Raw genomic sequence first — 13,786 nt, forward strand, 5'->3', positions numbered from 1 at the left:
GGGTCAATTGCTTGTCTCTCATGGCTTTCAATACCACTTCTATGCCCATGACACCCAAATCTATCTCTCTACCTCAGCTCACTTCATCAGTCTCCTCACTTTTCACCAACTTACTATCAGAGATATCAGCCTCTATGTCACATCACTTCCTCACACTCAATTTATCCAAAACTGAGCTCATAATATTTTCTCCCCATCATGCTTCTTCCCCTGATTTCTCTATCAAAATCAACAGCTCAACTATCAACCTGTCCCCCATGCCAAAGTCCTAGGTGTAGTCCTGGACCCTAGTCATAGCATTTTTTGGGGATCGGTACCACCCAATGGACAGTGTAGTCACAGTGTTTTGCTTGTGCATACTGGGGGAATGTAAAAGCAAGGAAAAAAAAATAAGCTGTAATATAGTTTGCCATCCTGAAACATCCACCTTCCATCCACTTATGTACAATAGGTAGACAGAAAGTAGTTAATATACACAAAAAATCATAATGATGATGATGATTTAACAATATGGCTGAATTAGTTTAATCTGGTCTACAGCATTATACATTAAATCAATGTGTTATGTTTACAGCATTCTCTTCCCCAGCATTGTTTCCTTTGTATTCAGTTCAGGTTTTAAAAGCAAAATGTAGAGTTTTGGAGAAAACATACACAATAATATTCCGGCACTGGAGGTCAGTATGGCGAATATCTCCACAGCCACCATGTATTTCCCTCTGGTGCTCAGATAGGCCGGGATCATGGCAATCCAGACACTGCAGAACACCAGCATGCTGAAGGTGATGTACTTGGCCTCATTAAAACTATCCGGTAATGTCCTCACCATGAAAGCCAGAACAAAACTCACAGCTGCCAGAAACCCCATATAACCCAACATGGAGTAAAACCCAATAACTGACCCTTCATTACACTGAATGATGATCTTCCCAGGATAGGAGTCCATGTCATACTCCTGAAATGGTGGAGAGATGGACAACCAGAGAATGCAATTCAAAATCTGAATGGATGAGCAGAATAACATGACTGTATTGGGAAGTTTGACTCCCACCCATTTTCTACAAGAGCTTCCAGGTCTGGTGGCTTTAAAAGCAATGAAGACCATGATGGTTTTGGCTAGGATAGAAGATGCTGAGATGGTGAAGGGAATTCCAAAGGTGACTTGTTGCAGCATACAGGTAATATCCACAGGACGGCCAAGGAACAGGAATACAGAAAGGAAGCTCGGTATGAGGGAGAGGAGCAGAATGAAGCTGAGGTTCCGGTTATTGGCTCTGACTATGGGAGTGTTCCGAAACCAAACAAATAGTCCAAGTATAAGGAGAGATGTTGTAGCAAATATGACTGAAGTAACATAAAAAAATAAAACTAGAATATCCTCCTTATATGATAAATACTCATTGACCTTGTCAATACAAATAGTTTTATCTTTGTTAGGCCATTCATTTTCAGGACATTTCTTGCAGCTTTTACTGTCTGTAGAGTACAAATAAGTGAAAATAACATTAGGCATGGTATAACAAGAATGCAACTATTTGACAGTTTTGGCCTCTTCCGTGTAATCGTTTTCCACACCATTACTTTTTTATAAGTGAAAAACTGTTAGAGGCGTTCTCAGGCAGACAGTAGGAGGAAGCTGATTCCCATTTTTTGCTTGAGAAAGCCTCCAACACTCCCAGAAGGGTCAGCGGTAGAAGAAAAGTACAGCAAACTTTCACCAAAAATGGGAGAAAGGCACCATCAGTAATCATTAATTTCATACAATTTAGGGAGATGTTCAGCCTGCAAAGTGTAAAAAAGTGGTTAAAGAATCACTTTAAAGGACTTAATTTAAATTTTCCAATCCAATACCAGAGTTTCTATTTGAAGAAACACAAAGCTTACCAGAATGGTTTGATATTTCTCCTTCTGAACATGGAGCACAATTATAACAACATGGGTGATATCCTTCTCTTACAGATTTTCTGAACCCTGGAAGACATTCCTCGGAGCATCGACCCCTTGGGACCTAAGATAATATAGAACAATATGAACTATTCAAGAGAAAAACTACAGATACAGTAATAATGTAAATAAGCCAAGATTCTGGTGTTTAAACTTATGTAGAATGCATACCTTGGTATAAACGCATGAACCATTCCAGAAGATAGAAATAGACATCTAGGAGTACTAGCAGAATCCTTTTTGTTATAAAGGTTACAGCAACAAAACTAGCAGTTACAAGCATAAACGCTGCCTTAAAAATCCAAAGAGAAAATGTCCTACAATACAAAGAGAAGAAAACAAATAGCCATGTACCTCTAATAACCACATATAATCCAGAACTAGAAGGGATGAGAGAGATAATGAAATAGATGAAACCTATCATAACAGAGGACAGAACCCTGAAAGGAATATTCCAACAACCCCCAGTGCTGACCTTCAGGCAACCACCCAACCTCAGACATACATTAATCATCTCCAGGACTTCTCCAGAACCTCTTCCATCCTCTGGAACTCACTACCCCAATCTTTCCAGTTATATCATACTCTGTTCACTATTAGGTGATCCCTGAAAACTCATCTCTTCAGGGAGGCTTATCCTGCCTCCAGCTAACAACCAAATCTTCTACTTCCCTCATCAGTTACTCCTTCGCAGTCACTACCTTTTGTTTCACCAGCCCCTCCCTCTTAGATTGTAAGCTTGCAGGAGCAGGGCACTCCTAACCCTCTTGTATTGAATTGTATTGTTTCTATATTGTCTCCCTTTATATTTTAACCTGCTGCACAAACTGTTGGCGCTATATGAATCCTGTATAATAATATAATAATAATCAGCAGAAAGCTTCATTCTGGGGACATGGAAATAAAGGGGACAAAACAGAGGGGGCTTGGCATGTGAGCAAAAAGATGGCCCATTGATATAGTAGCTCTGCTCGGCCATCGGGGACAACTGCAGTTATCGTGACCTCCACTGCCCACACTGAACACCAGATCACCCCATCCTCTCCCTGCACCTCCACTTAATGACAAGGCACTGCAAAGACCCACTGCAGCTTCACAAGCTGCCAGGGTTCTTTCAGCAGTCACAGCATGGTCCCCAACAAAATAGAGGTGGTCCGCGGCTGCTCCAGCCACACAGAGTCACCAGTGGCTCAAAGCAGAGCCACAATACAGCCCTGAATAAAGAACAAATAGGAAACCTGGACAGCGGAGGGTCTTCTGGTGCTTCTACACCCTCCTCTAGAAGCCTTGCAAAATCAAAGCCACACCGGGACTCTCCACAGAGACCAGAACAAGGCCATGGCATGGAGGTGAGGGAAGCATAGGCTTCTTCTACTGAGCTTCGCCCACCTATCCCTGATCCCGTTGATGTGTTCCCTACACTGGGCCAACCTATTTCTGATACCACTCTGAAGGAGATGTTAACCTCTCTAAGATCCTCCCTGCATTCTGACCTGATTGATTCACATACCACACAATCAGAAGAAATTATGTGGCTTAAAGAGAAAGTGGCAGACATGGAAGATAGGTCAAGGAGGAACAACATGAAGATAAGAGGGATCCCTGAATCTGTCCCAACCACGCAGATGATGCAATATGCACAGGAGCTATTTTCCACTGTGGTGCCATTCCTGTCAGCAACTGAGCTGATCATAGATATAATCCAAAGATGAACAAACCATCCTTCTTACTTCCCGAAGTACTACGAGATGTCCTCTTTCAGGTGCACTTTTACAAAACAAAAGACAGAATCATGTCAACCTTTCGCCAAATAAATAACCTACCAAAGCACTACTCCAGGTTGCAACTGTTCCCTGATCTGTCACAACACACCCTTCAGCACTGTAGGAATCTCACCACGGTCACAAAAGCCTTAAGGAACCCCAAGTTTCCCCATTGATTGAAGTACCCTGCAACCCACTCCATCACCCACAATGGAGCCACCTCTTCGGTGACAACATTGGAAGTAGGCGTGCAAGCCCTACACTAATGGGGCATACTCCCTTATTCTCCTCCTACTGATCCTGGACCAACTAGGCCTAAAGCCATTGCTGACGCCTGGAAAGTTGTGTCCCACAAGTGTTCATCCAAGAAATCTGCTAATGCTGATAACTGAATTCTGGAAAATTCACATATACTACCACTTCAATTCCCCAGCCACAGGAATGTGATGTATACACCCCTATGGCCCCCTCAAGTGTTATTGCAGTTAAATATGCTCATGGGCCCATCCTCTGCCCTTTTTAATTTGCACTTGTTGTTCACTGTTTTCACCTTATTAGTTATTTCCTATCACTGATTTGCTAGTACAAGTGCATGAGGTTCTCACTCTGGAAAAAGGTGTCGAAGGCTAAAGCAGACATTGTAAATGTTAAAGAGACACATTTTCAAGTGACGGCAGCCCCAAAATGTACCCAGAGGAACTACCCCCACATCTTTCTAGAAAATGCATCAGAAAAAAAGAAGAGAGTCATGCTGGCCAACTGAAGATCTCACTACTGGATGAGGAAGGATGATACATCATCCTTACTTGTGATATTAACACTAAGCCTTTCAACTTAGTACCCATTTATGCACCCAACTCACACCAACTTTGCTTTATGCATAGAGTTTTTAAAATTGTATCATGTATTAAGTACAGGCATTTGTTAATGTGTGGGGACTTCAACTTCACAGTTGACCCCCAAATAGATTCCAACTCACCTTCTAAAGGTTGCACTCCACCATTAAGGTCATTGTTCCATGCAGAGGAAGTCTACGATGCCTGGAGATGTCAGCATGCTAACTAAAGAGATTACACATTTTTCCCTTCCAGACATCGTACCTACTCTCGCATACACCTATTTGTCACTGATAAGTGGCTGCTCCAGATGATATCCTCCTCCTCTATCCATGATATAACATGGTCTGACCATGATTCAATTTCAGTAATGCTAGAAGAGCAGGCACCTCTGGATCGAGTAACAGTTTGGCACTATAATGTAAGAATTTTGCAGGACCCAGCAACCGCCACAGTGAGCTCTAGAGCCAAAAAGCAAAAATACAACCTTAAGCTGTGTAGCCTCCTCTCGGGAGACCCACACTCTGGAACTCCAAAACAAAGAAAACCCTACACCAACTATCTCTGATTTCCTCACCAAACTAAAGCCGCGTACACACGGGCGGACTGTCTGGCCAACTTAGTCCGTCCGACAATCCGACGGACAGTCCGTCATACTTTCGAATGAACGGACTTGACCACACACACACCACTTTTTGAGCGGACTAATACGGCGTACTAAGTCCGCCATACTATCCGCCCTACTTTTGAAATGAACGGACTCGCCCACACACGCGGAGGAAAGTCCGCTCATTTCGAGCGCGTCTCCAGGTAAGCGGGGCCCGCGAAGGAGATGTCGCTGACCCCGCCGCCTGGTATGGACTTAAAGGGGAACCCCAACGCCAAAAAAATCGGCGTGGGGGTCCCCCCCAAGTCCACAACAGAACCTTGTCCGAGCACGCTACAGTAAAGGGGGGCGAGCGAGCGCCCCCCCTCCTAAACCGTACCAGGCCGCGTGCCCTCAACATGGGGGGGTGCCTTGCCGCGCGGCCCCCCCACCCCAAAGCACCTTGTCCCCATGTTGATGAGGACAAGGGCCTCTTCCCGACAACCCTGGCCGTTGGTTGTCGGGGTCTGCGGGCGGGGGCTTATCGGAATCCGGGAGCCCCCTTTAATAAGGGGGCCTCCGGATACCGGCCCCCCACCCTATGTGAATGAGTATGGGGTACAATGTACCCCTACCCATTCACCTGTAAAATAAAAGTACCAAAAAAAACACAACACACGAGATAAAATACTTTATTGCACAGCTCCGGGGGTCTTCCGTCTTCGGGGGTCTTCTCGCCGGACTTCTCCGCTATCTTCTTGCAGCTCTTTTGCTAGCGGAGGAGTCCGGCTTTCTTCCTCACCGCTGGCCTCTTCTCCCGACTTCGGGGGTCTTGTCCCCCTCTTCGATTCTTCTGCCGGGCCACCGCGCCTTCTTATAGCTCTTTTACAGGTGGTGGCCCGGTCTTCTGTCGCCGCCGCCTTCCGTTCTTCTTCTTCTTCTTCTCCAGGAGATGTTGCCTCGACGATCTCTCCGGCCGGAATGCCAGGGACGCACTGCGCGGCCACTTATATAGGGACAAGGGGCGGTGTCACATGGCTTTATGTCACATGGGTTGGTCACATGGGTGGATGTCACATGGGGACTATGACATCGTAAGGGGGCGGGGTCACCATGTGACACCAACCCATGTGACATAAAGCCATGTGACACCGCCCCATTGTCCCTATATAAGTGGCCGCGCAGTGCGTCCCTGGCATTGCGGCTGGAGAGATCGTCGAGGCAACATCTCCTGGAGAAGAAGAAGAAGAAGAAGAAGAACGGAAGGCGGCGGCGGCGGCGGCAACAGAAGACCGGGCCACCGCCTGTAAAAGAGCTATAAGAAGGCGCGGTGGCCCGGCAGAAGAACCGAAGAGGGGGACAAGACCCCCGAAGTCGGGAGAAGAGGCCGGTGGGGAGGAAGAAAGCCGGACTCCTCCGCTAGCAAAAGAGCTACAAGAAGATAGCGGAGAAGTCCGGCGAGAAGACCCCCGAAGACGGAAGACCCCCGGAGCTGTGCAATAAAGTATTTTATCTCGTGTGTTGTGTTTTTTTTGGTACTTTTATTTTACAGGTGAATGGGTAGGGGTACATTGTACCTCATACTCATTCACATAGGGTGGGGGGCCGGTATCCGGGGGCCCCCTTATTAAAGGGGGCTCCCGGATTCCGATAAGCCCCCCGCCCGCAGACCCCGACAACCAACGGCCAGGGTTGTCGGGAAGAGGCCCTTGTCCTCATGAACATGGGGACAAGGTGCTTTTGGGTGGTGGGGCCGCGGGGCCCCCCTTCCCCAAGGCACCCCCCATGTTGAGGGCACTCTGCCTGGTACGGCTCAGGAGGGGGGGGCGCTCGCTCGCCCCCCTTTCCTGGCCGGCCGGGTAGCGTGCTCAGACAAGGGTCTGTTGTGGACTTGGGGGGACCCCCACGCCGATTTTTTTCGGCGTTGGGGTTCCCCTTTAAGTCCATACCAGGCGGCGGGGCCAGCGACGTCTCCTTCGCGGGCCCCGCCTACCTGGATACCCGCTCGAAATGAGCGGACTTTTCTCCGGGCGGGAAAAGTCCGCTCATTTCAAAAGTACAGCGGACTGGCATACACACGGGCGGATTGTCCGCCGAAATGCGAGTACGACGGACAGTATTTCGAACATTCCAAAATACTTAGTCCGCCGTACTGCACGCTGAAAAAGTCCGCTGAAGCCCACACACGAGCGGACTGTCCGCTGAAATGTGTTTCGGCGGACTAAGTAGGCCATACAGTCCGCCCGTGTGTACGCGGCATAAGAGTAGATTTACGATCCTTGCTGACTGATCAGTATGATAAGCACCTTAGAAGACTTAGGCTTGGCTATTATGCACACGCCAACAAAGCAGGGAAGTTTCTTGCTAATAGGTTTAAGATCCCACAGGCTAGATTAAGAATCTCCCACCTTATTCATCCCACTTTCAAACATAGAATAAGCAACCCAAAAGTGATGGCGGATGAATTTGCTAATTATTATGGAGTACTCTATAATTTAAGGGAAGATCATGACACCCCCCCCCCCCCCCCCAGCCATGTAATTCTGATATACAACAATTCCTGGATCACCTGCACTTTCCCACCCGTTTTGCAGAACAACTGCAACACAATCTCTTCCAAACGGCATATCCCCTGGGCAAGATGGCTTTTCAAATGAGTATTACCAAAGTTTTATTACTATTTTTACCCCACACCTGACCGATGTATTCGCCAGAGCAATATTAATGTCTTAATTTCCCCCGGAGGACCCCACAACTTCTGCTAACTTCCACCTCATATCATTATTGAACTCTGATGTCCAAAATGCTGCCGTACTGCTAGCTAGATGACTAATGAATGTAGTACCCACTCTGATCAAAAGAGATCAAATGGGATTTGTCACAGGCAGACAAACCTCAGATGCGACAAGAAGAATTGTGATTGATTGTGATTGATCAATGTGATTCCCTGTGCTAAAAAAACTCAAACACCTTCTCTTCTGTAGGCTATAGACACTGTGTGTCTATATAGACATGCCGTGTCTCTAGTGAAGGCGTTTGATAGGGTGCATTGGCATTACATGTCTATAGTGCCATCGAAATTTGGTTTCCTGGACATTATCTCCTCTGCTATATTAGCATTATACTCAAATCCCTCAGCACAGGTTTATACCTTGGGCCTACTTTCAAAAACATTCAGTATAATTAACAACTCGACAGGGATGTCCTTTATCCCCACAATATTTAACTTAATGATCGAGCCATTGGCCAAATCAATCCACTCCCACCCATCAATTACAGGGTTCCAATTTCAAAAGCGCTCACACAAAATTAACCTGTTTGTGGGTGACATTATTCTCTTTTTGACCAATCCAGAAAACTCCCTTCCCAAAGCATTCAATTTTTTTTTTTACAGTTTAGTAATATCTCTTACTATAAGGTAAACACATTGAAGTCCATGATCCTAGACCTGGGTGTGAGCTTACACACCCAACACATCCTCAAAAAACAACTCCCATTCTCCTCGAGCACTAAGGGGATACAAAACTTGGCCAACAGCCAACTCATCTAGTCTAACACCTTCTAACTTTAAACCCCTGATAACCAAAATGACTACAGAACTCCAACGCATATCACATTTTGAATTTACACAGTATGGCAAGTTTCAGCTTTCAAAATGACTACACTACACTTGATCCTATATGATTACAGTTGGAAATCACTACCTGATATCTGTCAAGTTTCCTTTGTAAATTTATCTGGAAAGGGAAGAAAGCTAAATGCGCATATTCCTGTCTCATTAGGTGCCAGACTCTAGGTGGTGCGGGTTTACTCGACCTAAGGGACTACTACTGGGCCGTACAACTAGACCAAACAAACACTGGTTCGTTACAGAGAAAGCTCCATTATGGGTAGAAATTAAGACAGCCCAATCACCCACTAGAAACCTATGTCTTCCCCTCTTAGGCAACATGTGGAAGCCTTGGGATTTGGGCCTTCTGCCCTTATCCACACAAGCATCACTACTAGCTGGGAGACACCTAAACAAACACCATGCAATATGTGACATATTTCCTAAAGTGTCACTCCATATAAGGATTCTGGAATCCATGATACCTTTGCTAGATACTAGACACCTGATGCAATGTGGCATATCTTAAATTAGGGACATTTTTGCACAAAGTAACCTTAAAACCCTGATGGAGCGGGAGGAGAAATGTAATGTGCCCAGACAGGCAATGTTCATAAGTGTATGCATACTTCACTTTCTCACTAAACACCCCCCTCCTGTGCTTGCCACTCATCCAAAAGCATTGCTCTTCTATACCTCTATTGAAAAACAAATGAAAGGCATTTCCTTGTTTTATAACATTTTGCAAGACAAAGAAATCTTCTTTAAAACTAGTACAATAACCAAATGGGAAACGGACCTTAAATCCACATTCACCCCTAGACAATGGTGTGCTGCCTTCAATTCTATCACCAAGGCGACACATTGTGTTTCCCACTGGGGAATGGCACCGAAAATCACTAACAGATGGTAATATACCCCATTTTGATGGCAAGGTTTTCCTCTTCCAGTTCCCCTTTATGCTGGTGCAATTGTGGCCAAGTAGGAAACTTACTAGGATAAAGGAAGAAATGGCTTCACATCGATTGAAATCCAAAATGTTGTTTATTGATCACCAAGATGACATCAAAGGACACCAACAAATGGGTCTTGAAGACGCGTTTCACAAAGTACAGTTGTGCTTAATAATTACTATAAGGAAACTAATACACACCCTCTAGGACTGCCCTATCCTAACCAGCTTTTGGAGACGAATATTAAAATTTATATCAACATGCATGGGGATAATATCTCCCCCCTGCCCTGCACTGACTTTATCTAACATTGGTATAGACAGATACCCTCATACATATTGCCAGTTATAACTCACATACTTCTTGCTGCACGATCCATAATTCTCAAACAATGGAATTCACCTCTCGCACCTAACCTTTCTGAAGCAATAATTATAATTAATCAAGACTACATGTACAAGAGATTGTTGGCCATTAGATCATTGTCCTATGATGCCTTCAGTAAATTCTAGAGTATATGAACAGACAGACGTAATTTGCAAAACAACAATGTTGGTGAACCGTTGTAAGTTGATAGTTCACATCAATTAGTTATTGAATGATTGTACTTTGAAAATTGCACTGCACGACCCCTTTTTCTTTAGTATGCTTGTTGTGTCTTTGTACCTTTATTAACAACAATAAAAATGTATAGAGGGGTCAAAGCATTGCAACAATAAATGCTGCAAACTGTGCATTCATATAAATATATTAAACATTGTCACACAAACAAAGGTGCCTTCAGTATTACAGGATCATACAGCTTGGCCTCCAGTAATGGGATGTGCTTCATTCAATGCAGAAAGTGAAAGCATGGATCATACATTGGTGAGACAGGACAGATGTTACAAAAAAGAACAAATATTTATAGACACAATATAAAAGAACATAAAGAAGAGGATTACTTTGTACCTGTGGAACATCATTTCCCACAACCAGACCATTATATGGAAGACGATTTGGGTCCTAAAGAGACTTTGTTTAAAAATACTCAGGAAAGGAAAACCTTTGAACGGTGAGTAATAATTCTGTATGAGAAAAAGGCAATGGTCTGAATGTGAAGCACAATATTTTAAATCTCTATCACATAGTTTATGACAATTCTCATCTTCATGGCTTTTCCACTGCTCCTCTGCACTACTTGAATCTTAGAAGGATGAATTCCCCCAATTTTGTGTCCTTAAAATACAGGTAACTCTTGTGCAAAAAAAAAAAAGTATTGTTGCAAGTGCACTAATATGACTACAATGACCTTCAGCTTCTCTACCCATAAAACACCTTTCAAGCCCTTCCTGCACCTCCCTCTCTATCCCTCTCCTCATTGAAGCTCACTGTATTCTTCTCTTTCCTCCAGGTTCTCTGCGCTGTGATTTATCTTCCTCTGGGTCTGGGTCACTCTTCATGGATGAGTTTTCTGCCCGACTACCTTATTTTCTTTTCTTTGAAATGCCCAATATCATTCTTGGTAACTTTACCATCTCTAATAATGTTTATACCCCAGCTACCTCCCAACTCCTCAACCCGACCTCTTCCTTTGGACTAACGCAATAGACACACACCTCTACACTCCATGCAACTTTCCAAACACCCATTTACCTCTCTCTGGCCATAATCTTGTCAGTTTATTACTCTCCTTATCTTTACTCCCCCCCCCATCCCTCTTACCAGTAAACGTGTAGAAATCTTCACCACTTTAGCACTTCTCGTATCTACTCTGCAACAGAACACTTTTCTAACCGAAATAGGACTTATCAATCCAGAGAGTACTGAATGTCAGTCCTCTACGGCCAGACTACCCTGGAACATTCCACGCAACATGGATGAGAACCCCTGAGTACACAACAATGTCTTCAAACTGTCCCTTTTAAAGGGAGGACAACTCAAATACTGGGGGAATATATCTGACATCCAGGACACATTCCTGGTGTCCTGTACACCCCCCATCCCTACTACCAGCAAACCCATAGAAATCTTCACCACTTTAGCCCTTCTCTTATCTACTCTGCAACCAAATACCTTTATGACCAAATCTCACCCTTTCCTGCCCGGACCTTTCCAATTCTGTCTACCACAGCTCAGTCAGGGCAGATGTTGACCGTCTATGAACAGGATGGGGTTAGAATTTGTCTGGAGATGGGCTTTAGGGCAGGGGTCAAGTCCTGGGGAAAAAAGTGTGGGAACTCCCACCCAAGATTCACTCCCCCACCAAAAAAAATAAAAAATGATACGCTCATATGCACAAACACTTCAAAAGTGGTATTTTTCATCCAATTTTTGTATTGCTCCTCCTCTGGTTTCTCTCATCATATGGCACTGAAGATAGAGGAGGGGGGATTCAGTGGGACACACAGAGCAAGTATGCAGGAGATTGGAGGGGAGGATGAGGAGACAGAAAATCAGGAGGGGCAGGCGGGGAGGAGCGTATCACGAGAGGTCTGACTAAATACAATCTCTTAGCAACAGGGACCTGATCTACCTGTCAGCTAGCTGTGATTGACAGGTAGATCGAAGAGGAAGCTGTCATGGGGCCGCCTACTGGCAATGCCTGAATGGTCAGTCCACCCCTGGCGTGTGTTACTTACTATTGCGAGCTGTGTAGGCAGCTGGTGGTGTAGCACCTGCCACTCAGCTTGCATACTTCAAAGTCTTGCAGGACTGCTAACGGGAACTGCGTTCCTGTTGTGGAAATAGTACAGGAACTCCATTCCCATGCGTTCCTGCAGGACTTGAGCCCTGCTTTAGGGTCAAAACTAGTATGTTTCTTGTAAGTTCTGGATCAGCTTCCCCAATGTAACTCACCTTGTCTCCTTTCCATGTTATTATCTCTGGATTTAGTGTAAATTGCTGACCCTCTGAAAGGGACCCATCAAACTGGCCCACAAGCATCCAATCAGTGATATTTCTATCATTAATTCTTGAAATCCAATTTACAATGTCCAGTGGGCTGGGCAGTTCTCCTTTATCATTAAACATCATGACCTTGCCATTCGGATCCTTGTACTGGACTTCTTTTACATAGCGGGACAGCTTAAAAAAATGACAGAAATGATTATAGGTTACAAGTTTATAGAATGTTTAAAACATGTTTGATTATAAATTGTTTATCTAGTTAAATCTCATTTAGAGAATGCCATCAGGATGAGATGACCTGTTTGCTGAGCACTTATAATCAGATACATTTTATTGGGACTATTTATAAACAATTTGCTTTGTGAATGTTCCAGAGATACCGTAAATGAATAATTCTCCCCCTTTACAATACACTGGCTCAGCCTTATCTTGGATATACAGTTCAGTTTTGGTCACCAATCCTCAGGAAAGATGTCGATGAATTAGAAAGAGTTCAGCAAATGGCAACATAATGAAGAAGGAGGACAGAAGATCTCAGCTATGAGGACTGATAGATTACAGGTATTCACTCCGGAGAAGAAGAAGGGCAATTACACTTTCATGAGAAAAAAATTAGTAAACAAAAAAATAAAAATAATATAGGGTATACAATTGCTCAAGTCATATTGTAATTGAACATTAATAAATACGACCTTTTCTTTTCAACCTGCAGCTCTGTAATGTTCTGTAAAATGCAATATGGCCACCTGGAGGAGTTCTTTACATAGATGGTATACAGAAAGCCCCTCCCCCCTGAAATGTAATTTCCTGCTTGGTGATTGGCTCAATGATTCTCCCAGAAGTCAAACACAAATCAGTCAGATACAAATCAGATTTTGTGCATCCCCAGGAAAAAAAATTGTAATTTTTGTTGAGATACTAACAAAGGGAAATCTGATCTAAAGGGATGCAGACCCTGACAATTTCCACATTAGATCCCTGGAGGTGTAGCAGCTGATTGATAATTATGTAGTGTACCCCCTATGGAGCCACAAATGTAAAGGGATCCCCCACCCTGCAGAGCCAGGCACACCACATCTTCACATCACACTTAAGTCTGAAGAACAGTCCAGTGCTTTGTTTTATGTTTTATTATATTTCTTTTTTTAATACATTTGGATAAGGATATTATGGGATGCACACTTGATCAAAGCAGTAGAAATTTT

At 44.2% G+C, this 13,786-nt stretch overlaps 1 protein-coding gene across 1 annotated transcript in view; it reads right to left on the minus strand.

Moving 5' to 3' along the window:
* Nucleotides 1-568: 568 nt before the first annotated feature.
* LOC143941290 (vomeronasal type-2 receptor 26-like) overlaps nt 569-13,786 on the minus strand; it is a 38,421-nt gene continuing 25,203 nt past the window's right edge. The window contains exons 2-6 of the mRNA XM_077463326.1: nt 12,531-12,758; nt 10,644-10,759; nt 2,116-2,261; nt 1,958-2,008; nt 569-1,476 (exon numbers count right to left, since the gene is read on the minus strand). Coding sequence (XP_077319452.1) covers nt 569-1,476; nt 1,958-2,008; nt 2,116-2,261; nt 10,644-10,759; nt 12,531-12,758 — 1,449 coding nt within the window. The remainder of the gene's footprint in view (nt 1,477-1,957; nt 2,009-2,115; nt 2,262-10,643; nt 10,760-12,530; nt 12,759-13,786) is intronic.

The sequence above is a fragment of the Lithobates pipiens genome, unplaced genomic scaffold (genome assembly GCF_037356315.1).
Source record: "Lithobates pipiens isolate NorthernLeopardFrog02 unplaced genomic scaffold, aLitPip1_a1.2 Scaffold_3, whole genome shotgun sequence".
Taxonomy (NCBI): Eukaryota; Metazoa; Chordata; class Amphibia; order Anura; family Ranidae; genus Lithobates; species Lithobates pipiens.